This window comes from Cebidichthys violaceus, unplaced genomic scaffold, assembly GCF_023349555.1.
Source record: "Cebidichthys violaceus isolate CVI_PGR_0920_01 unplaced genomic scaffold, fCebVio1.0.p SCAF_15, whole genome shotgun sequence".
In the NCBI taxonomy this organism is placed as follows: Eukaryota; Metazoa; Chordata; class Actinopteri; order Perciformes; family Stichaeidae; genus Cebidichthys; species Cebidichthys violaceus.
The window spans coordinates 13345546-13368151 of record NW_027176318.1 but is presented as its reverse complement, the minus strand read 5'-3'; the positions used below and the strand labels follow the sequence as shown (position 1 = coordinate 13368151).

The 22606-nt window shown below is 43.8% G+C and overlaps 4 protein-coding genes across 16 annotated transcripts in view; 2 read left to right on the top strand and 2 right to left on the bottom strand.

Moving 5' to 3' along the window:
- Positions 1-1175, bottom strand: part of abi1a (abl-interactor 1a) — a 42811-nt gene extending 41636 nt beyond the window's left edge. For 3 of the 10 annotated variants that reach the window (XM_068710156.1, XM_068710158.1, XM_068710157.1), the window contains exon 1: positions 896-1175. In XM_068710156.1, coding sequence (XP_068566257.1) covers positions 896-1012 — 117 coding nt within the window. In that variant the 5' untranslated portion in view covers positions 1013-1175. The remainder of the gene's footprint in view (positions 1-895) is intronic. The other 7 variants (XM_068710159.1, XM_068710161.1, XM_068710160.1 and 4 more) reach the window with 3 other exon arrangements.
- A 1257-nt stretch (positions 1176-2432) lies between these two features.
- acbd5a (acyl-CoA binding domain containing 5a) lies at positions 2433-8048 on the top strand. 2 transcript variants are annotated; one of them, XM_068710151.1, is made up of 13 exons: positions 2433-2551; positions 2782-2909; positions 3217-3337; positions 4012-4084; positions 4161-4278; positions 4660-4944; positions 5035-5214; positions 5392-5486; positions 5578-5785; positions 5906-6108; positions 6351-6410; positions 6510-6619; positions 6700-8048. In XM_068710151.1, the coding sequence occupies exons 2-13, from the start codon at positions 2813-2815 to the stop codon at positions 6710-6712; spliced, it is 1563 nt and encodes a 520-aa protein (XP_068566252.1). In that variant the 5' UTR covers positions 2433-2551; positions 2782-2812; the 3' UTR covers positions 6713-8048. The 2 variants fall into 2 exon arrangements, with proteins under 2 accessions (XP_068566252.1, XP_068566254.1); XM_068710153.1 differs by lacking the exons at positions 2433-2551; positions 3217-3337 and having other exon boundaries at positions 2839-2909.
- Positions 8049-8464: 416 nt separating this feature from the next.
- On the bottom strand, positions 8465-14773 carry mastl (microtubule associated serine/threonine kinase-like). Of its 2 annotated transcripts, XM_068710149.1 has the most exons (13): positions 14536-14773; positions 14310-14447; positions 14076-14215; positions 13889-13977; positions 13700-13806; positions 13448-13601; positions 12874-13022; positions 11731-12732; positions 11299-11440; positions 11157-11171; positions 10233-10346; positions 10013-10114; positions 8465-9346 (listed from the first exon to the last, which is right to left on the bottom strand). In XM_068710149.1, the coding sequence occupies exons 1-13, from the start codon at positions 14701-14703 to the stop codon at positions 9189-9191; spliced, it is 2478 nt and encodes an 825-aa protein (XP_068566250.1). In that variant the 5' UTR covers positions 14704-14773; the 3' UTR covers positions 8465-9188. The 2 variants fall into 2 exon arrangements, with proteins under 2 accessions (XP_068566250.1, XP_068566251.1); XM_068710150.1 differs by lacking the exon at positions 11157-11171.
- A 655-nt stretch (positions 14774-15428) lies between these two features.
- On the top strand, positions 15429-22133 carry LOC137871990 (ATP-dependent zinc metalloprotease YME1L1-like). Of its 2 annotated transcripts, none has more exons than XM_068710148.1 (18): positions 15429-15654; positions 16198-16317; positions 16547-16715; positions 16842-16943; positions 17083-17192; positions 17313-17463; positions 17630-17713; positions 18127-18300; positions 18448-18600; positions 18713-18845; positions 18934-18996; positions 19321-19433; positions 19546-19701; positions 19868-20019; positions 20153-20279; positions 20551-20624; positions 21004-21090; positions 21184-22133. In XM_068710148.1, exons 1-18 carry the CDS (start codon positions 15619-15621, stop codon positions 21331-21333), a joined length of 2154 nt encoding a protein of 717 aa, XP_068566249.1. In that variant the 5' UTR covers positions 15429-15618; the 3' UTR covers positions 21334-22133. The 2 variants fall into 2 exon arrangements, with proteins under 2 accessions (XP_068566249.1, XP_068566248.1); XM_068710147.1 differs by having other exon boundaries at positions 17630-17737.
- Positions 22134-22606: the final 473 nt, after the last annotated feature.

Sequence of the window (22606 nt, the reverse complement as noted above, 5' to 3'; positions counted from 1 at the left end):
ATTCACATGGAGATAAAACATGACAGTGGTTCAAGAAGAAGAATAACTGAGAGCCGAGATCTGTTCCCACCGATAAGTTGAGAAAAATCAATAAGTCCAACCTTTATTGACCAACTAAAAATGGATCTGCATTCCTCACTGCAAGCCTGCAAAAACCTGAATTATCTTAAATTAACTCTCCATTAAGTGGCCAAAACAAGAGGCCTTCCACAGACTTACGTGCCTATGTTCTGCTTCAACGTGGCATTACAAGTTGTTTAATGGTTAAAGAATCATGCAGCAACAATAAACATTATGAGATGTCCACTGAGTGCTTACGAGCCCATAATGTAGACACTATATACCTCCACTGTAGTGCTGCTGTAGTATCCCAATGGGGACTTTTTGAGGTTTTAAATGGTGAGTTTAATGACCTTATGGAATGTAATGGACTGCAATGTTACTATAATATTCATGTAGATGTTTAGTTTCCCCACTAACGTAGTTAAAAATATATTTTTGCCAGTGTCGGCATCAATTACGGAGAACTGGAGGAACTTTCTTGTTGGCGTCTTTTTAAAAAACAATTCAATAAATTCATTTTAAGCAGCTAAAACTTGCTGCTGTAAAAAAAAAAACAGGCCTTTTTCAAACCGACCCAGTGTGATAATAAAATAAATACAAATAAAACAAGTAGACACACCCTCTGTGTAAGCCTAATAAATGTGGATTAATGGGTGCAAACTGGATACTAGATGTCTGAATGCCCCACAGTTTTGAATGCATCACACCGTTCCTGCAGCCCTTTGGGTGGAGGAGCTTCATTCCAGCGTCTTTATCCACGTTTCCTGTCCCAACAACCCAGATTCAATCCCGGGCGTTTCACGCGACAAAAGGCGGTAGTTTGCTCTCTTACCTGCACATAGTTGTTTTCGCAGTAGTCTGCTACTCTGGTGAGGTTTTGGTAACTCTCCACGAGCGCTCTTTTACCGGCAGGAATCTCTTCCTCTAACAACATTTGTAGCTCTGCCATCTTTCTTACATCCCTCCTGCAGAGCCTCCCTTCTCTCGCTCTCTCGCTCTCTCTCTGCCTTCCCTGTGATTGAAACGGCAACCAGCTCTCAGCTCTGCTTCAAAAAAAAAAGAAGAAGAAGAAGAAAAAAAAAAATCCTCCGCCTGCTATTGTGGGATTCCTGCCCTCGCGCTGGCGTAACCTCAATCCCGAAGATCGTCTGTGTTGAGGAGGAGGAGTCACTCTGCGGTGTAAAAGTGGGACCAGACTGGAGCGTTGGATTCAAGGTGTTCATCGGTTATACGAGTACATTCTTGTGAAATATTTTCACTGGGAGGGTCCATTAAAGGAAAAAACAGTAAATATAAAATTTGAAAAAATATAAATAATAAATAGTAAATAATTAAAATGTTGCCAAAGTGTCATTCATCATTATTATACATATATACCTAAACATTTAAAGTTCATTAAAGTTGTATTGGAGTATTACATACATGGAATTGGACCTCTGCATTAAACCCATCCTACATGTGGATAGTAGGAGCCGAGGATCGAACTACCACCCTTGTGTTTAAAGGATTTTTGCTTTTTTTAGAACTTTGTATTGCTTTTTAAAAGCATGTAATGAACATAAAATACTTTATTTAAAGATTAAAGAGGAACAGAAGAGCACAGGTCACCATAGGTGCATACATTATGAGGATGGGTTTGCTATTTCTATACCTTCAGGGTTACTTTGCTCATTTTTTAGAAAAAAATGGATATTTATCAATTATTAAAGCAAGTTATCTTCTTATTTTGTCTATACATGTTAATTAAATTAAGAAAACAAACCTGAGGTATCTTTTCATCTACCGTTACCAATTATTATTATTTTACTGATTCATTCATGATTAAATACCTCAGAATAGTGAAAAACACGTCACAATATCATCAAGCTCAAAGTGATGATTTAAAATGTCTTGTTTTGTCTCACCAACAGTCCAAAACCCCAAAAAATATAAGCAAATCTCTACATTTGAGAACTGGAACTTGTCATTCTTGCTATAAAATAAGTAATCGTCAACATTGTTGGTGATTATGTGGATTAATCAACTAATTTCAGATCTAGTTATCTTATAACGTTTTGTGGTACTCGTAAATAAAGACACAGTGAGAGCTCCTCCTTTTTTGTCCCTGTCTACCCATCACCATTCCAACTGTAAAAAAAAAACATGGATCCCGACTAGAGCATTATGGGAAGTGTAGTTTTACATAGATCTGTAACCATGACGGGTTCACGTTATGAATTCGAGATGACATCTTAATATAATGAACACAAACATTCTTGCGTTTCACTTCTTTACAGTTTTCTGATTTATTCAGTACACGTTTGTCAATTTCTGTTGAAGCGGACGCGGAGGATTGTGGAGCTTGTAGGAAATATCGATATGCAGTAAGGAACAAACTACAACTCCCTTACTACACCTCTGTCTGGCTGTATTACACTGTTCATGGCGTCTGGTCGAAGGCTAAAGACGGGTCGCCTTCCGACAGACAGATAGGCCGTTGGCTTTGACGGTAAGAGTCGGTTTTTAAGCTTTTTCCGTCGACAGGACGTAACGTATGTTGTATTTAGCACACGTATTGGGGTAGTTAGAGGTGTGTCGCATAGCAGACGATGTGTCCTACATACACAACCTCCTCCTACCGGTGGCTACAACAACAACAACAACTTGCAAGTTTTACCCTAACGCTAGTTGCACGAGCGCCGTGAAAAGTCTGTGTTTTTGTCGACTTCCTGTCTGCAGGTTTTTGCGTCGCCCGCCTCAGTGTGACACCATGGAGGTGGAGAGAGTCAGCGCGGAGGATGAGGCGCGTCTGACCCTGCTGAGGTTCGAGGCTGCGGTCAGAGTGATCAAGAGTCTGGCCCCGGATGGTGAGTTCAGGGACGTATCGATACTCTGCCAGTTAAACCGGTTCGTGGCATCAGAATGGTGTCAGGCCTGGTTTAAGTGCAGGTGCAACAGCTTGTGCGAGTTAACGTAAAGGGGTTAATCCACTTTGCTTGCAGTGTGAAGAGCTTTTCCTCCCCTTGCTACAAGTCTACAGCTTAATGCAGAATCACCTGTGAATGACTGTGTTGTCTCGGAGCGTGTTCACAGATGTGTACGGCAGTAGGACGAGTGCTTAGGAAGCGGCTATTTTGCACATTTTCAGTGTGAAATGTCCTTTATTTCCCTCAGGTCCCTTTCAGCCCTCCAATGATATGATGCTCAAGTTCTACAGTTACTATAAACAGGCCACTGTGGGCGCGTGCACTATACCCCGACCTGGCTTCTGGGATGCGGTTGGCAAAGCAAAATGGTAATGATTAAAAGAGAAACATACAACCAGTCAATGTGTTGTAATTGTAGCCTAGATGTGTACAGGTTTGTTGTCATTTATGGGGAAATACTTGTGTATTTAATTACACTAATCTCTGTGGTTCTTCTATTACTACTTACTTTCAGGAGTAATTGACCAATTAGTCAATCTGAGCACATGTCGCATGAATACCACAGTCTCCAGCGTTGGAATTGATGTGTGCACATTGCGCAACCTGTTGCTTTTGTCCCAGTGTGACTCTGTCGTGTTTTGCACAGTGAGATCAAATTCCCCCCGCTTGAGTTTTCTGATCAACAGCTCCTCCGCCTTCAGTCTCATGTCGTGTTCGGTGATCTCTGGACTCGAGGAATGTAACCTCTTACCCACTTTGCTGCACGGTTTCTCTCGTGGTCCTGTTGCACGGGGAGGGGCGTGGGGGGGGTTGGATTTGCAAGTGTATCAGGAAATTGTACCAAAGAAAGAACTTAGTCATGGAATAACTATAGTTACAAATGATTTGTTACATTTCTAACACAGATTAACTCAAATAAACTGGCCTATTTTGAACCCAAGTTGAACCCCAATCTTGCTGATCTAGACGCTTTTTACTTGAGTAAAGTGATATGATAATAGCGACAACAATAATAACATTTCTGTTTAATTTGACGATTCAGGGACGCATGGAGTTCTCTCGGAGACATGCCGAGAGAAGAAGCGATGGCAGCCTACGTGGATGAAATGAAGCTGGTGCGTAGCGTCTACAGAAGAAGTGATCCGTTTTTTTATCGTACAGAGGCGGTAACAGTCTGTCTGTGATGCGTAGATCCTGGAGGGGATGCCCATGTCGGACGAGGTGGAGGAGCTCCTGCGTGTGCTCGGCCCGTTCTACGAGCTGATTGACGAGAAGAAGAAGATCACGCAGATATCGGACCTGAGCACCGGTACGGTTTTCAAGAACCGCCTTTTTGATGTAAAAAAAAAAACAACAACCAGCATGCGGAGCTTAACCGTTTTTTTAATAATTTGCCTCTTGTCACATGCTCAGCCCGTTTGACACTGTTTGCTAGACAACTGGAAGGCAAGTATATCCCTGTGTGGATGTGTAGATATTTGGGTGTAGTGGTATAGCTTGGTATTTGTCTGGTGTTGTAGCTCAGATGCTTTTAATTAGTCGTGTTGCGCATTAGTAGCACAGAACATGCGAGAGGTTTTATTTTTTCCCCAGCTCCAAACAGCCATCTACTTATTAACCTTATCCTTAAAGGAAGTGTTGTGTTTTTGGTATTCGTGGTTGTATAATTAGGTTCCATTTCTTCGCACAGGGTTTGGCACAATGTTGAATTCGGTGCCGTCGAAGAGCGTCTCCAAGAGCGTCGCGAAGAGCATCGTCAGAACGATGGAAATGAACGGCACCCTGGAGACTCGTCCTGCCAGGCTCAAAGCAAAGGAAGTGAAGGAAAAGTCAGAGGAGGAGGAGGAAGAAGAGGAGGAGGAGGAGGAGCAGGAGGAGGAGGAGGAAGAGGAGGAGGAGGAGGAGGAGGGGGAGGAGGAGGAGGAGGAGGAGGGAGAGGAGGAGGGAGAAGTAGCGATACGGGAGGTCAGAAAAGGTAACAAAGTCATAAACACTGTGTCGGAAGATATGGTCAGGAAAACGTTCCCTTGACCTGCTTCTTCTTTTGTTGCGTTTTTTATTTCAGACAAAAAATCCACCGCTTCTCAGCCGAAGAAGAAGGGTTCAGCCAGGAGACACAAGGCGCCGCTGTCCAACGGCAAAGTGGCCAACGGGGTCACGCACCTGACCAACGGTAGTCAGTCCAGGGCCGCCCTGAACACCGAGTCCCAGGAGGGGGAGACTCTGCTCAATGGTCACCACGCGGGTAAGCGACGCCCACGGACACGTTTAAATCTGCACCGAGGACTCTGTACTCGCCTCACCCAGTGGTGTATCGGTGCATCATGTGACCAGATAATCTGCTGAGCTCCATCCCCAGTTTAACACTCCAGCTGCTCCTGGGACACTTCTAATGGCTTTTTTTCCATTGTGCTGATCTCAGATCCCGGCGATGAAGTGTTGGGTCCGAACCACGTGGCCAGTGACTCGGACAGCGAAGTCTACTGTGATTCTGTGGACCAGTTCGGGCAAGAAGAGGCAAGTAGAGGACTTAAAGCTCCTGGTTTTAGTGCGGAGGACTTGGCTCTCGCCACTGATTCATCATTAATGTGCATCTTTCCCCCCACAGAGCTCGGAGCACAACCGCTCTTTAGACGACCTGGACGAAGAGGAGAACCACGTCCTGCCGGGTCTAGAGGAGCCACAGACGGATGTTCACGGCGCGCTGCGGGGCATCAGGTGTGGAGGAGAAGATGGGCAGAACGAGGGACCGATGTCGCAGAGACAGAGACCCAACGCAGACCGGCCGGACAGCTCTTTGGCCAGAAGAGGACGGGGTAAGCTGGTCCTTCATAGGGCGAAGAACCTCGTTTTCACTGTGTTTTTGGTTTTTGTGGTCTGCCGATACAACAGTCTGAAGAGGACCCCCCCCCCCCCCCGTGTCAATTGTCTTTTAGGCTCTCGTGGCCACGGTGGCGGCTCTGGATCTCTGATGCCCGTGTACGGTGGTGGGGACGGGGACGGGGACCGCTGGGGAGGAGCGGCGACGCCTGGAGGGAGCCTGAACGAGCAGATCGTGGTGGCGTTGGCTCGCCTGCAGGAGGACATGCAGAGCGTCCTGGAGAGGCTGCAGACCCTGGAGGCTCTGACTGCGAGCCAGGTCAGACTTGTCCGTCCTCTAAAGTCATGAACGTGCAACAACGGGCCCAAAAACATCACATTTAAAGAGAGGGCAATATTCTAAAAATAGCTTCTGAGGGTTTTATGGACAGAAGATAAGGAGTTTGTACTTTGACTTTGTAAACACTGAGGACCGATAATAACTAACATACTTTAATGTTTTTTACCTTTTCCTTTTGACAGAAATTCATGGTCTTAATTTATTTCCTGCTCTCTCTGCAGGCCAGATCAACGTCTCTGCCTCCAGCGTACGCATCAGCCCTGGTGAAGAAGAGGAGTCAGGTAAACCTTTTAGGACTCATTGCACGTTTAGCTTTTTCTTTGCTAAATGTTGGAAAGATTCAGACCCGTCTGATGTGAAATCTCGCCGGTTGTTTCCAGAAACCATCCTGGTGGCCTTTCGACATTTCTCCGACCAGTTTGGCCTTCGCCATTATTTGGCCGTTCGTGGCACAGTGGCTCATTCGCCTATACCTGCAGAGGAGGAGAAGGTATTCTTCTACAGAATAATAAAAGCCTGAGTGCGGAATTTAAAAACCGCTTTAACTCCAATGTCCTCGTTCTTTAATAGGCGGATCAACTGAAGCTGCTCCCATGGACGTAGACGATGAAGAGGAGTCCTCCACATGTCTTTGGTTGGGCTGATAATGGCTGTAAACCCCCCCCCCCCCCCCCCCCCTTAGACTCACAGCCACTTAATTTGCTTTTGCACTATGAAGAAGGCACCTAGAGTGAAACGAGTGAGAGGAGGAAACCTCTCCAGCGTGTTGTACTGTGGATGTGGAATGAAATAGAAACATGAATGTCTGTGATTACGCCTGTGATTTATACAAGCTTTTCAAGATGCACCGGGGTCTTTGTCTCCGTGACGACTGGTTTGTGTCGAGAGGGGAGGGGGGGGATACTTACAGACGTTGCGTCGTCAGCGTTTTGATAAACCTGAACTGCAGCAGCTTCTCAATTACTTCCCCAACTAAGGCGGCTGTGTTGCACTTAAAATAGATGAGATACTTTGTTGTTTTTGAGCTTGATGTGGTTATAAATTCTTTCGGTTATCTCTCATTAGTTGCCCAGACAATGCTGCTATAATAGAAATGTTGTGTAGTTTAGAAGGGAGGATTGAATGTAGTAATGTATCGATATGTGAGATTCTTTTAAATTCTGATAATAAGTTAATATTTATTGCTTTTAGCAGGTTAAGATGAAGGCGCTTCCGTATAAATGTCGTGTGTCGGTTAGACAGCGTTGTCTGCGTTTTCGTCACCTGTCCTGCTGCATATCAGTCTGTGCTTTTACGTCAAAGAAGTGCTCTCCGTTTAACATCGTTTCCCAAACAGTAAGAAGTGCCTGAACATCATAAGGTACGTTCATACTGTCGGTGGCATTATGGTTTCTTACATTCACATATTGTAGCATAACTGTTCCAGCGCTGGACCAAATTATCATTAATCATAGGACCTGGTGAGCCGTGAAGTGGTGAGAATCTCAGCCGTCTGATTATTTACACATGTTGTTTACGCTGTCCAGATTTTCTCTATCGTATCATTTTAATGTGTGATGTAATATGTTTGTGCGAATATTGTGGAAAGAGTTCCGTGTGAGTGATAGTAATCATTAATGGTTTGCAAAGCAGTGAGATCAATGTAAATTGTATACAATAGATGTACAGTTCAGATTAAAATGCAGTATTTTAATTGCATTTCCATGTATCAATGATGTAGAATACTATATAATGGACAAATGTTTGCATCTGCAATAGCACTAATATTTCTCAGAGCCATTATGTTTTAATAAAAAAAAGTAATAATTTACCTTTGTACTGAAATGTGCTACGGCTTCTCACCGTCTCTGCCTGTGGACAGAGTGGTGTTTGCATGTGATAATCCAAGCCGCAAATAAAGTTTTCATTAAATATTTTAATTTGTCCAGATTATTTCAAAGAAATTGTTTGATATTTTGGAGAAAAAAAAACGTGTTTATGCACTTTCTGTCTGAGAGCTAGATGAGAAAACGCCTTCAGATTCGTACGGGACAAATGCTACAGCTAGCAGACAGTTAGCTTAGCACAAAGCTTTAAACAGGAACAGCTAGCTACCCCTTTAAAGCCATAACCTGTCGTTTTTATACTTTGAATGAGTTTTAATAAACAATATAGACTTTTTGGACAAAGCCAGCTAAGCTAGCTAGCTAACCTGCTGCTAGCTTTAGCTTAATATTCAAAGTAAGAGCTGTGTTCTCATCCAACTCTCTGTAATAAAGCAAATATTGCAAAAACAGTTAGATTTGTATCCAAATGTAGCCGCTGTGATGTTTCATAAGTTACCAGAAAAGGCAAATCATGTTACAAACAAGATTTTATTTGTATTTTACAGTTTTCTTAGAATGAACAAGATAAAATGTCACAAGCAGCTGGGAGCCTCGTGAACTTATCTAAAAGAACTTGTAGTGTGAAAAACGGACGAGATTACAAACACAAGTGACATAAAAGCAGCAAAAAAGAACTTCTATTACAACACAAAGTACTCTACTCCGGTCTTAAAACAATGACAGAACGTTATTAACACGATTTACATATAAAATAGATTATTCATGAATATATTACCATGTTATTCAGCAGTATTGGACCCTTAAAGAGGAATTCAGGGGGCCCGCCCACCCAGTCTGCTATCAGCAGGGGAACATTACGACGATGAACAGTGCAGCAAAACATCCGAGGCAAGCTCCACATGAACGCACATATAAAGTTATCATTTAATCAATACAGCAGCAGAAATCAGAGCCTATTATAAAAGGTAAAGCAGTAGCAAATACTATTCTGCTGGAATAAGACCCTAATTTAAGACACAGCTGTAATATAGTAATACTAAGTTTTAAAATAAGTTAACTTTCTGCAATGCATAAAGTTAAAAACAGTTGTTTTTAAAAACAATATTACAACCTTGAACAGAAATCAGAATCCACATCATTACTGCGTATTTATCTGTATAATAAGTCAGAATCTGAATTCCACGCGTCGACCGCTGCTTTCATAAAACTCTCAGCTGTTAAAAGTGAGCAACTCTACAGACTGAAGCCGGACACGGCGATGTGCTGAGCGTTGTTTCTCGCATCAAAGTACGAGGTGTCGGTCTCGTCCTCTGGCTGAGGGATGAAAGGCATCGGCTGGTTCTGCAGGTTGTCCCAGTCCAAGCCCTCAAACAGGGGGTGACTCTTGAGTTCTGGTGGATGTTCAAGCACAAATGATCAGAACACACAATTAGATTTACTGAGAACAAGGTGTTGAAACTAAGGCCAAAATCAGCATTTTATCACGTGACGATTCCCTGACTACAAATACGTAAAAAGGCCCAAATATTTATATTTCTTACCACAGAAATTTGAGTGAAATTCTCATACATAATGTGTTAAAAACATAAACAGTTGTTCAAAAAAGGTAGCATAAAAAGAATCAGAAAAATCTGAGAACTTGGATTACTATATATTATATCAGGTATTACGAACAATGCTCTTGCACACTGGTACAGTTTGGCAGAAATTGAATATAATAACTATGTTTTTCAGTTGTGTATAATCAACTGAAACTAAGCATTGATGTAATTTCATTAGCTCAGAATGAGCCCTTCATATCTTCATAAGAGCGAGTTGCATTGCTATGTTTCTACAGTAGCCCAGAATGGACAAACCAAACAATGGATTTAGAGAAAGCCTTTTGCGGGGGGTTTTTTTTACCTGAAGGCCACCGTAGTTCTCTGACATGCTTGGAAAGGGAGGGGTAACTGGAGGGTGTTCAGTTGGTTGCAATTTTCAACTTCACCACTAGAGTTCAGTCTTTCTTACACACTGCTCCTTTAAATTTAGAGAAATTAAATAAAAGTGGTCCTCACCCTTCAGACCAGCTCGTTTTGTCATGTCCATGGTCAGGAGAAGTTCAATCGCATTTCTTGAGTTTACAGACAGTTCCTCCTCTTCCTCAGGCCAGGGAATATCTAAAAAATTGTGTTAGGCATGTTGATCATCAATTACAAGCTTCATGTAGATTACATATTCACGAGGATTTGGCGGTGTTAGCTTTTGGATGTTTCTGCAAAAGAAAACCAAACCCACCTCTGTTGAGAATATTCTGGAAGACCAGCTGAGGAGTCTCGTCGTTGAAAGGTGGCACGCCTGTGAGGAACTCGAAAAGACACACACCAAGCGCCCACCAATCCACCATGCAGTCTGGACGGAAGCGAAGAAAAGACACATTTCATACAGCTGCTGCTGCTGCTGCCTCCCAACACAACACGTTCCCCCCAATGACTCCCGTTAAGAGTGGAATAAGTGTACTGCGGTGGCAGAAGCAAGGACTAAGTTAGGTTGAGGATAGAGGGGTTGAAGTTATCATGAGATATCTGTCATCAACACACATAAGCCTTGATTTTTGTGCTAGAATTGTGGTTCTAAAGAAGTCATTGTGCCGCTCACTGATTGCAATTACATTCATCACAACCACCCATTGTTGAGTTTCTATAAAACCCTCGACAGCTGGTGAATACTGTCAGACGGGATCCTTCATGTTCACTGTTCATGAATTCAAATATAGCAGCTACAAAACGGCACGGTGCAACCGACAGGAACTACTGCCCTCAGTGTGTTGAATGAATGACAGCATGTGCAATCAATAGGTTATTATTAGATGACATTTTGCTAAATGTCAGAAGTAAAGCCAGTGCTATAACACATTCACAGTGTGCCACGATGAACAGAAAGACCCTTCCGTCCAGTTAACAGCACATCAGCCTGATTCCACAACTGTTAATGTTGTTAGCTTGATGTTAGAAGACGATCCCATTTTTATAAACCTTTGTAATCACATTTAAAGTGCTGCCCTCCTTCCCTCTGATCAGGCCCACAGTTTGTCCACCAATCAAAAAGGGGCAGAAACAGAACCAGTGGGGGAAGAATCAGCTCATTCCCTCTAGCGCATTAGCAGGCTGGGGGAACATGCAAGCCCGCTTGCACAAACAAGCAATATCATGATAGACTTACCACACCGACAACTTCCTGAAACTCAAAGAGAACGCCGGTCACAAGGACTACAGTGCCAACCATCCAACGTCAATACCGTAACACTGTGTTGGGCTATTATTTTTTGGAGGTGCTTGGACATTTTTTTACTTCCTTATCTTACCGTGCGGTTTTCCCAACAGAAGCTCCGGAGCCAAATAGTCGGGGGTTCCTAAAATGTGTGCACCCACGACAGGCAGTGCTCCCCGTCTGACGCTCTTTGGGGTCCTGAACGGGGTGTGAGAGGTCGACATGGGCTGAGGAGTCTGATGGGAGGAGGAAAGACAAGGAAATGGGGAAAAATGTAATTAAAAACCCTTCAATAAATTACCTTTGTGAGATTCATGCTGATTACACTGTAATTTACACACAAACTATGCCCTGAAAGCTGGACCACTGCCTCTCTGAAACAGCTTAGTAATCCCAAAAGATGTTTTTTAATCTTGTGTACTCAAAGTCATAACTTCTGTGTACAAAAGACTACAAGTCTACAACGTCAGCAGAGAATGCAGCCGGCCCAGAACCTCTTTCTAAAACGGCGTGCCCGTCTGATCACCTGATAGAGTGAGCTGTTGGAGCTCAGTCTCTTCTGCACCGGTGTTTCGATGCCAGACGCAGAGTGATGGGAAGCCGCGGCGGAGACGTCCATGGTCTCGACAGAACCGACGCTGAATCGGGACACCCCCGACAGGTTGGAGCGGTTGATGGAGCTGCAGTAGCTGCGGAAAGCTACGATATTCCGCGGCTTGAGGAACGAGGGTGACTGTGCCACCTGATCGGGGAGCCGGTTGAGAAAGAAGCACTGAGATCCGGTCCGGCCAACGTTACCAAGTTTGGGTGTTTCGGTGGCGACAGCAGACGGAGTTCGTGGGAGCGATTCAGCGACGGACGAGTCTGAGTTCCTGTTTTTGGAACACTTGGTCGGCTTGAGAGACGCCCGGCTGTCGATGGTGAGCGACGTTTCGTGCACGGACCCGTCGAAATCGAGGCTCAGGCTCCTGCAAATGTCCCTGTTCTCAGCGAGCGGTGACGTGGAACTTGAATGAGACAGGTCTTTGGCTTCATCTTCAAACACCTCCTCTGTCGGCTCCTCCAGCTCACCGAACAGGCTTTTGGCCAAAGCGATGGGGCTGGAACGCTTCGGGATCCGGTCTTCAGTTAACCCGATCCCCTTGGCCATGAAGTCCTCCATCTGGATGGTGCAAAATGTTCCAGTAAGGCCAGTGTGAAACCTCGCCGCCTCCCCTGGAATCTCATAGCATCTCTCATAAGCTGCGTTACTCTTCTTGGCTTGGAGCTCCCAAAGCTCAGGGCTTCTCTCCACGTCGGAAAATTTTCTCTTTACAGACGAGGCCGACGGACAAAGTTCCTCCGGAGCTGTGGAAACAGACTCCGGTTGGTTTGCGCGAGGCTTCTTTTCTGCAAGACGGCCTGGATCCGAGAGAGCGCTGGTGGTCCTGTCAGAGAAGCCAAACATGGCCAGCTTTAAGGCCTCTTTTGGCCCTTTGGACTCAGAATGTCTTCTCCCCTTCTGTTCATTAGCATGTTCATTTTCTTTCTGGAGACGAAAGATAAAAAAGGAAAATGTATGTCACCTAATGAAGGCATATCATCAGCATCCAATCCAATTGTATCTGCTTACACCTACACTAAGAATGTCACTAAATCGTCTGCAATGATAAGGTTGAAGATCACCGACCTCCTCGCACTCCCACAGTGGACTGATGCCACCTTCAGTGTCGGTGGTGCTGCCTGCACTCATCGTCTCAAACCTCTTCCTGGTCTTCAGCAGCGAGGGGGTCAGGTTTTTAGCCAGGTTGTGAGGGCTGAACATCATATTGTTGGGTCCTATACAGACAATACAGACACACTGTTTCAACCAGGACATTCTGATGTAGCATTTCACAATGAAAGCCCTTCAAAATCTCATGCATGAGCTAACTTCAAATCACATTCATGAGACAATTTGTCTAACTTCATTTCACTTCAGGTTAATAGCAGAACATCTCAAAGTGTCACTCAGAGAGAACCAGAACATTCTGATGTAGCATTTCAAAATTAAAGCTCTTCAAATCACATTCATGAGACAATTTGTCTAACTTCAGAGAGAACCAGGACATTCTGATGTAGAATTTCATTGCCAAGATCTCACCATGAGTCAATGCTACGCACACGCCTTTTATAAAAACCAGTTGTTCACTCCACAACGGTAATAAATGGGCGGAGAAAAAAGGGAGAAAAAAAGCCAAGATGTGCAGCTCTTGATTAACTACCCATTTTCCAAGGAAGCGGAGAGTACTGCTGGTCTTTTTTCTTCATCAGGGGAGAACCAAGGGAGCTATTCCTGAGTTTGATTTTGCCACAGGACATGGGACTGCACACAGTGGATGCGCTGCAGTGACGCTTGCCTTCTCCTGCAGGTGAATTCTGTGTTTGATTAAAACAAAAAGATATGAGTCATTATGCAACACCCACTATGCATAAAGCATGCATTTAACCAGGCAATATTATATTAGTTCACTTACGAATCCAATGGCGCTGATTAAGGAGAGGACTTGACCCGGGGTGCGGAAGTAATCTTGTCTCGGTTTAGCCAAAGATGGCGTCGTAAGGATATCCATGAGACTCAGCTCTGATCGAGATGACATAAAGGAAACGTTACTGACGTTACACGCTCACAATTTGTTCAGGTGTCCAGCTGGTGGGACTCGTACCGTGGTCAAGCTTGACTTTAGAGAGGCCGAAGTCCGTCAGTTTGATGTGACCTTTGTTGCATATAAGCATGTTGTCTGGCTTCAAGTCCCTAAAAACAAAAACAAAAAGTACATTTCCAGGTCACACAATACATCTCACCAGGCTGATAAATCAGTATTATACACATGAACTGACATTCAATTGTACCTGTGGATTATACCATGACGGTGGAGGTAGTCCAAAGCCAATGCAACCTCTGACAGGTATTTCACAGACATATCCTGGTCGAAATACCCATAGATGTGAAGCAGAGATTTGACATCTCCACCAATGAGGTATTCCATCACCTGTAAGTCACATACAAATACAAATATATCAACTTAAGTAGTTACTTTAGATGTGTTTTGTGCAGATGTTATGATTTGGTGTTCTTGGTGTTACCAGATAGATCTTGGTGGCTGTCTGAAGGGAGTAGAACAGGTGAACCACGAAGGGGCTTTTGCTCAAAGCAAGTGCATCTCTCTCTGCCTTCATCTGGCCCGTCATATTTTTGTCCACCATGTCTGCTTTCTTCATCATCTAAAGAAAAAATATATATATAGAGAGAGTATTTTAAACTATAATGAGCATCATTGATTCAAAGTTGTCAAAGTCCAAATAAACTCACCTTAATGGCATATAATCGCGCATTGCACTTCTTCCGTGCAAGGTAGACTTTGCCAAAAGCACCGCGGCTGATTGGCTTCAAAACGGTGAAATCCTCGATTGAAGGCGGTTTAGGAACCTCCACCGACTTATTATTTGTGCCGGAGTTGTGCTTTTCATCGGCGTCCATTTTTATCAATAGCCGTTTGTCAATTGAGGAATTGGGTTGCGTCTGCAACAGCCAGCTAGCTCAGAGTAAACACTTGCATGTTAAAACAACAATCTCGGGTTTGTTTTGAATTTTTTTGAATTCGCTGCTCTTTGGGGTCCTCTGACGTCCGTTCAATTTAGTTGTCCAACTACTCGCCTGTGTGAAAGTCATAGAATTATCTTGATGTGAGCTGTAATTAAGTGCCGGTTATTACTTTTATACGTCGAATTGCTAAATGTATTAACATTTATCAAAATAAGGTAGCTAGTATATAAAAAATATTGTGTATTATCTCTGTATTTATTTTTTTGTAGTGTATTTTGTTGTTGTTTCTCTTTTTTTTTTGCTCCAAGATGCTGTGTGTTGACATGTGTATTTAATTTATCAAATATCAAAAATATATATCCGTCTTCATATTTTTATATTTTCATTTTGATCAGGCAGTAAGAAACACACACACACACACACACACACACACACACACACACACACACACACACACACAAAGAAGTAGCTCATTATCCCAAGCTCATTATCCCTATAGGACAAATAACGGAAACATTTAAATAAGTAATAATAGTAATATTCTGTCAAACATCTTATTTATTCATCCGATTTTAATAAACTTTGGCTGTTTGGGGTCGACAAAGGGACGACGTATTTGACGCAAGATGCACCCGGTAGTAAATCCCGACATGACGTCATATTGTAGTCCATTTGACCCTCAGATGCCGGAGAATCCATTTGCAGTTTGTTAGCTAACGTTAATCTGCTGAAAGTTGTGTAACGAGGAAAACAAAAAGGACACCCCGCTCCCAGGAGGACTCGTTCTATAGAGGGACTCTCTCCTCACACAGCAAACATCCTTCTAAGCTCCTTCGTTTGAATTTAAAGATGTTTTCACTGTCAACGTCGTTTCAGCCACAGCAGGTAAAGCCTACGGGATAGCAGATTGTTTTATTAAGCTAGCTAATGTGTATTCTCCTGTCAACGTCACGCAGTTAGAAAGTCGGCGTTGTACGGGAAGGACTGTTGTGGGAGGTGTTACCGCGATAAGGAGCTCTGTCTATCGTTATGTATATATCTGTTATTACCTCTGTTATGGTCAATGACAACCTGGCTCGGCTAACGTTAGCATTAACAAGTCAACGGTAGATCTCTTCATAAGCAGCCCACGCTTACGTCACGTTATCATAGTGCTTCACAGCACGTGCGGGGATTTTTTATTTTTTTTTAGCTGATCTCTTATCTCTAGCTTTAAATTTAATTGAAGGCTTTATTTTCAAAGAGTTCAGGTTACATAACGCGTCACCCGTCTGACGCATGTGCACTGATGTAACAGTCCTGACACCAACCGTCCTGGCTGGAAGACTTACATGAAATAAACGTCAACTTGTGCCAGTGTTGAGTCCACACAGTGACAGAAGGATCTAGACCGTTCCTCATCCTCCTCCTCCTCTGTTTACCTCACAGATGATAGTGCCCATCAGCCAGCTCATCAACGCCCTCCACTCTCTGAAGAACTCGGCCACAGCTTCAGTCCAGACGCTGCACAAAGACTACATTCCAGAGCACAGTTCCTATCTTAAAGAGGTGAGACACTGATGTGTGACATGATCTCATGAGGGTAACAAAAAGTATTTCAATGTGTTACCCTATTGTTCATGGAGAACATACAGTAAACAATAGCTCTGTAACCAATAACATGGGATTTGTCTTAACTTTCAGGAAGCTTACGTGTTGATTTAACACATCAACATGCAATTATTGTCTCAGAAAGGTTTTAGTTAACTACTACTTTTGCCGTCTCCTCTCTCCGCAGCCCAGTGTGAGTCTGAGGGATCTGGGCCTGTCAGAGATCCGGGTGAGTCAGCTGGATGAGCTGGTCAGCAGGTTGTTGCCTCTAACGGGACCAGAAGAACCTCCCGCTGGTTCCTCCACATGGAGGTCGAGTCACGTTTCCGCCGACAGCTTCTTTCACAACAAGCACGGTGAGCGGCTCGGGTTTCCCAGCTACTCTTACTCCGATGAAAAAGCTGTCGGAAAAACTCAGTTTCACACATTTGTCAATACATTCTATCATGTCATTGAAACAAACCCTTTTGTTTGTCTGACAGGGTTTTCACAGAGAAGGTTGGGAGTGTTTGGCTCCCATATATTGCACCGACAATACCACAGTCCTCTAAGAGAAGCTTGCTCAGAGCTACAGTTCTTGCCTGGTAAGAAACAGAACACTTAACTGTGTGTGTGTGTGTGTGTGTGTGTGTGTGTGTGTGTGTGTGTGTGTGTGTGTGTGTGTGTGTGTGTGTGTTTGTGTTTAATGTTGATCGACTTTCCAACCTGTGTCTCTTTTTGTAGTATGGATCCAGAGTCGGGGTTTCAAGACACTCCAATCAAAGACCAGACGGACGGGGTCTAGTTATGACGGCCCGGTGGAGTCAGAGGCCTACATGCCGTCCTTCATGAAGGTCCGCGATTCTATCAGGACCTTTTGAGAGGCACTCGGGTGTTACCAAAATAATTAGGGGCGGATTAGGAAGTGGAAAAGGGTGGAAGTTTGACCAACCGACTGTGTTTCCCCCTCACAGGGATTTCTTCAGAGGGAAAAGATACCAGAAGCGCAGTCACTGGACCAGCTGACGAAGCAACAGAACCTTCCTGTTAACCAGCAGGAAGCGTTCAAGACGGGTTTCACTGAGGGGTTCATGAGGTCTCAGGCCTTCACTCAGAGAACACAAGGCATGTGGCTCGCTCACTCACTCACTCACTACACTTAATTGGGTTCCCTGGTGGTCAGTGTGACAGTTGCACCGGGTTTGCTTTGGGTGGCAGAGTTAAAACCAAAGGGTTATAATCAAGGTTATGATTGACATGAAGAACTAATATTTGTGCTCTGGTTTTACAGACTCGCTGAGGAGAACCAGGTTGATCCTGTTGGTCCTTCTTCTTCTTGGTATTTACGGCTTATCGAGAACCCCGTTTCTCTCGGGTAAAGGCTCCTTTTCTGATGCTGGTTTGTTTCAGTTTCTATTCTCTCCCATGCTTACAAATCAACTCACGACTCCACATGCACCCTGCAAAGATATCAAAGCTGCTCAGTGTTTTACTTAATATTAAATATTTTGTATTTTTTTTTAAGGTAATGCCTCACAGTAGCTGATAGGATACTATGTCTCTCTTGTGGTGTGCATGTAGAGTTTGACTGATTATTCTGCTGTGTAGTAATACTTGAATATCTATTTCACCTATGTATGTTTTCATGGATGTATTTATGCGTTTAATAGAGTACATTTAGATCTTCGTATTTACATTTGTGCCACTGTAAGGATATCGTAACCAGAAGTGGAAGGTTTTTTCCCGGCATAATCGTACTGATCCGGTTTGTGTTTCGGGATTTAACAGTGAGGTTCCGCACCACATCTGGTCTCGACTCGGCGGTCGACCCCATCCAGGCGAAGAATGTGACATTTGAGAATGTCAAAGGCGTGGAGGAGGCGAAGAATGAACTGCAAGAAGTCGTCGACTTTCTCAAGAACCCCCAGAAATTTACCGTTCTGGGTGGAAAGCTGCCGAAAGGTATTGTATGTCGTCTCCACGTGTGTCAGTTCTCCTTGTTTTTAACTGTGCAGGAAATGAACGCACAAATGTGTCAACTGCTGTTGTCCTAAATCTTTTGATTAGCTGTTGTTTTATGCTAGTTTGCTCCCTCGGTTCTCCTCTCAGGGATCCTCCTCGTCGGTCCACCGGGCACAGGAAAGACTCTGTTGGCCCGGGCCGTGGCCGGAGAGGCCGACGTGCCTTTCTACTACGCCTCCGGGTCAGAGTTTGATGAGATGTTCGTGGGCGTCGGTGCGAGTCGAATCAGGAACCTTTTCAGTAAGTTTGCTGAATGTGAGAAAAACGTGAGCGACCAGTGGAGGGTGTTTTCCAAACTACTACAATCTCCTTCTTCTTCTTCTTCTTCTTCTTCTTCTGTTGTGGTTTGCAGAAGAGGCAAAGGCCAACGCTCCCTGTGTCATCTTCATCGATGAGTTGGACAGCGTCGGCGGGAAAAGAATCGAGTCTCCCATGCATCCCTATTCTAGACAAACCATCAACCAGCTGCTGGCTGAGATGGACGGGTCAGTTTTCAACGGCAGAGTGTAAAAACGAAAATGTGGCGCTCAAGAAGTTTCACTTGTTCCACTCACTGTTTTGATTTTTTTACAGGTTTAAACCAAATGAAGGAGTCATCGTTATTGGTGCTACAAACTTTGCAGAGGCTTTGGATAAGTATGTTTACATTGCACATCATTTTACTGGAACCATTTCATCCACACGAATAACTGAATATGCTCTCTGTTTATTTATTAACCAAAGTCATACAGTCATGTTTACACATTTTCATAGGATGTGAATTAAAATGTGCTCAGCAGTGGTACGATTTCTCATATTTGCTTCAAATTCAAACCCTAGATTTAATGTCAGTATCTTCAAAACTTATCATATTTGATGTATAATAATAAGATTGAAGCAGTAACGTCATGTAATTTAGCAGAACTGAAGAGTCTATCTGCTGTGAATCTTAATTAATACTACTTTGCTGCTACTTTCCAGCGCTCTGGTGAGGCCAGGGAGGTTTGACATGCAGGTTACTGTCCCTCGCCCCGATGTGAAAGGACGCACGGAAATTCTCAACTTGTACCTCTCCAAGATCAAAATGGACCCCGGTAGGTCTCAGACGTCGAACGTTTTTAAAGCAACCAGAGCTGTAAACCTTTGTTTGCCTCGTCTGTAAAGGACAGCATTGTCTCCTGAACACTGGTCACTTTTTTTTTACAGCCGTGGACGCGGCGATTATTGCCCGGGGCACAGTGGGCTTCACTGGGGCCGAGCTGGAGAACCTGGTGAACCAGGCCGCCCTGAAGGCAGCCGTGGACGAGAAAGAGATGGTCTCAATGAAGGACCTGGAGTTCGCTAAGGACAAGATCATCATGGGTGAATATACACACACACACACACACACACACACACACACACCGTGGAGACAGATTATCTTCACACACTGCAGTTAGGAGACGAGAAGGACGTCAAGTCAACGAGAGAAAATGAGGATGGGAGTCGAGTGTTTTAAACTCTTTTATTTCTGTCCTCGTCCCACCAGGCCCCGAGAGGAGGAGTGTTGAAATCGACAAGAAGAACAAGACCATCACAGCCTACCACGAGTCCGGCCACGCCATTGTTGCCTTTTACACCAAAGATGCAATGCCCATCAATAAGGCCACGATCATGCCTAGAGGCCCAACTCTCGGCCATGTGAGCTCCTGTTATTTCTCACGCTACTCCTTACCAGTAACGTTTGTGTCACCTTTTTGTTGTTGTTGTTGTTGTTGTTGTTGTTGTTGTTGTTAAAACTAAACCTCCAGCTAATCCCTTCTGTCCTCGTCAGGTGTCCATGCTCCCAGAGAACGACCGCTGGAGCGAGACGAGAGCCCAGCTGCTGGCTCAGATGGACGTCAGCATGGGCGGTCGAGTGGCAGAGGAGCTCATCTTCGGAGACGAATACATCACCACTGGTGCGTGAATACAACAAGTTAATGTAGTGTCAGACCTGTAATGGAAAATACTTGATCTTCTCTGTTGTATATAACATTTTAAAAGTGTCTCAGAGCTGTGTATGTACGACAAAATACACCTTTCGACAGATTGGTATCATGAAGATAAATACACTATTTTCATTGTTTCTGCTGGTTTGAAACAAAGACTTTGATGACATTACAATGATCACAGCACATGTCTGTTTGTGGTGTAGCTTTAGTTTCAATCTCCTGTTCTCGTGCTTTTTAGGAGCCTCCAGTGACTTCGATGGAGCAACCAAAATAGCAAAAATGATGGTGACCAGGTTCGGCATGAGCGACAAGGTAACGCTTTAATTTGTAAAATTGATCCTTTCCACTGACATAGACGACCGAGTTCTTCACTAAACGGTGCTGTTCTCTGGGCTTTTATTGCTGCGGGGTGTGACCTTTTTTGTTTACAGAATATTCAAAGCCACTTGCAAAATCTAAACGTTTGACGCGTGTCTCCATCAGAGGACCGGGACACTGATGCATTGTTTGAGTCGGAATGAGAACCTGCAGTCCTCTAACATTAGTGTAACCCATAATTACACCTAAGTCTGGACTCCTGGGGGGGAAAAAAAACCTCAGCTTATAATGATCCGTAACTACAAGTGACTAAGGCTTGAGAAGGTCTATTGTGCGTTCAACCTAAAGGGTGTAATTTTGGGTTGTGTTGCAGCTTGGTGTGATGACCTACGGTGACGTGACCAAGCAGAGCCCCGAGACGCAAGCTGTCATCGAGCAGGAAGTCAGGGTGTTGCTGAATGTGAGCGTTCCCGCAGCGCTCTCAAACTGACTTTTTTTAATTTGCACATATTCATCTCTTTTCTCACTCAACCAATCTTCCTCTTCCACCCAGGACTCGTACGAACGTGCCAGAAACATCCTGAAGACTTACAGCAGCGAGCACAAGAACCTAGCGGACGCCCTGCTGGCACACGAAACTCTGGACGCCAAAGAGATCAAGATGGTGCTGGAGGGCAAATCACTGGACCAGATACCTCAGTAGACATTTTAGACTCTTGTATCATGTATATATACACACACGAAGCTGTGCAAAACTACGCACAGGCCTTTTGGACGCCTTGTAGTTCGTTTGTATTCCTCTTATTTTATCTATATGAAGATGACACTGAAATGTTTCACCCCTAATTTTTTATTTTTTATTTCCATTCGTCTTGCATTTCATATAGAGAAGACTTTTGGTTTCACAGCGATTTTTAAAGCACTCAGTGTGATGGGATGAAAATAAATATTCTACTAAAGTTCACATGGATGTTTGAGGGACTCGATGTCCTTTTTACGCTGAAGACAAATGGTTTCCGTCGTAGTTTTATGCATCCGTCATATTTGGTCTCATAGCAAAGGTTCTCAGGCAAATGCATTTGACAAAGATCACCATTAATCGAGATGAGATGAATGAGTTCATGTATGTCTGTTTCGTTTTAAATTTGTACAGACTGGTGAACACCATAGGACCTTCAAGTACCTCAATCTAGAATGTACCATTTGGCTGTAGCAAGGTACAGGTGATACCGCTGTTCATATTAGTTTCTTTCTCTAACTGTCTTTCAGTTGCATCTATTTTGTTTGTTTCTATTTATTTAAGTTCCCAAAGGTGTTTTCTTTTTTCTGAAGTTAGTGATAGGACCTCATGCCCTATTTTAAGCTCACATGTAGCTGTTAAATAACAGGGAGATGTGTGTATATATATACTATGTATGCGTGTAAAAGGATTGACTCTGTGCTTCTGTTTGTTCCTTTTAAAAGGCCTTCTTGGAGCTGAAATAAAGGTTACCTTTACTCATGGATGTGTTTTGGTACATGACTCGCGTAAAACTCCTTGATATTAGCCACTTCAGATCAGGAGTAGTTTATGTAGCTTACACAGCTAATGTGTTAGCAAACAGTCCTTTATTTACACAAGCAGCTGGGAAACATTAGCGTTCATTTGGAGATGAATGAGTTCCAGTATTTTCCTCCTGGTTCTCGGCAACTTGGGAGTGAAATATCTGGCTTTTTTAGTTGCTAACGTCAGTCTGCTGGTAGGTGCTGTACAGATAACTCGGCTTTTTCCACTAAACAGCTGCTACTGCTGGAAATAAGGTTGATGACAGCAGTGAGACTGAATTTAAAAAAAAAAGTTACAGGTCTTAAAAGCATGAGATGCTCCTTAAAGCAGAGGAGGAACTGCTCAGTTGGTTCCTCATTCAGTGACACCTTTCACTCAGTTGGCACATTGTCATTTAGTTAACAGCCTTCAGTAATTCAAACCCCTTGAC

Coding starts and splice junctions, on each gene's coding strand:
- acbd5a (XM_068710151.1), top strand. CDS start 2,813: ATGGAGGTGGAGAGAGTCAGCGCGGAGGATGAGGCGCGTCTGACCCTG. Junction 3,338..4,011: donor GCGGTTGGCAAAGCAAAATG/GTAATGATTAAA, acceptor TTGACGATTCAG/GGACGCATGGAGTTCTCTCG. Junction 4,279..4,659: donor GATATCGGACCTGAGCACCG/GTACGGTTTTCA, acceptor TTCTTCGCACAG/GGTTTGGCACAATGTTGAAT.
- LOC137871990 (XM_068710147.1), top strand. CDS start 15,619: ATGTTTTCACTGTCAACGTCGTTTCAGCCACAGCAG. Junction 15,655..16,197: donor CGTCGTTTCAGCCACAGCAG/GTAAAGCCTACG, acceptor TTTACCTCACAG/ATGATAGTGCCCATCAGCCA. Junction 16,318..16,546: donor ACAGTTCCTATCTTAAAGAG/GTGAGACACTGA, acceptor CTCTCTCCGCAG/CCCAGTGTGAGTCTGAGGGA.
- mastl (XM_068710149.1), bottom strand. CDS start 14,703: ATGGACGCCGATGAAAAGCACAACTCCGGCACAAATAATAAGTCGGTG. Junction 14,216..14,309: donor CAGCCACCAAGATCTATCTG/GTAACACCAAGA, acceptor TGTGACTTACAG/GTGATGGAATACCTCATTGG. Junction 9,347..10,012: donor AAAACGAGCTGGTCTGAAGG/GTGAGGACCACT, acceptor AACATCCACCAG/AACTCAAGAGTCACCCCCTG.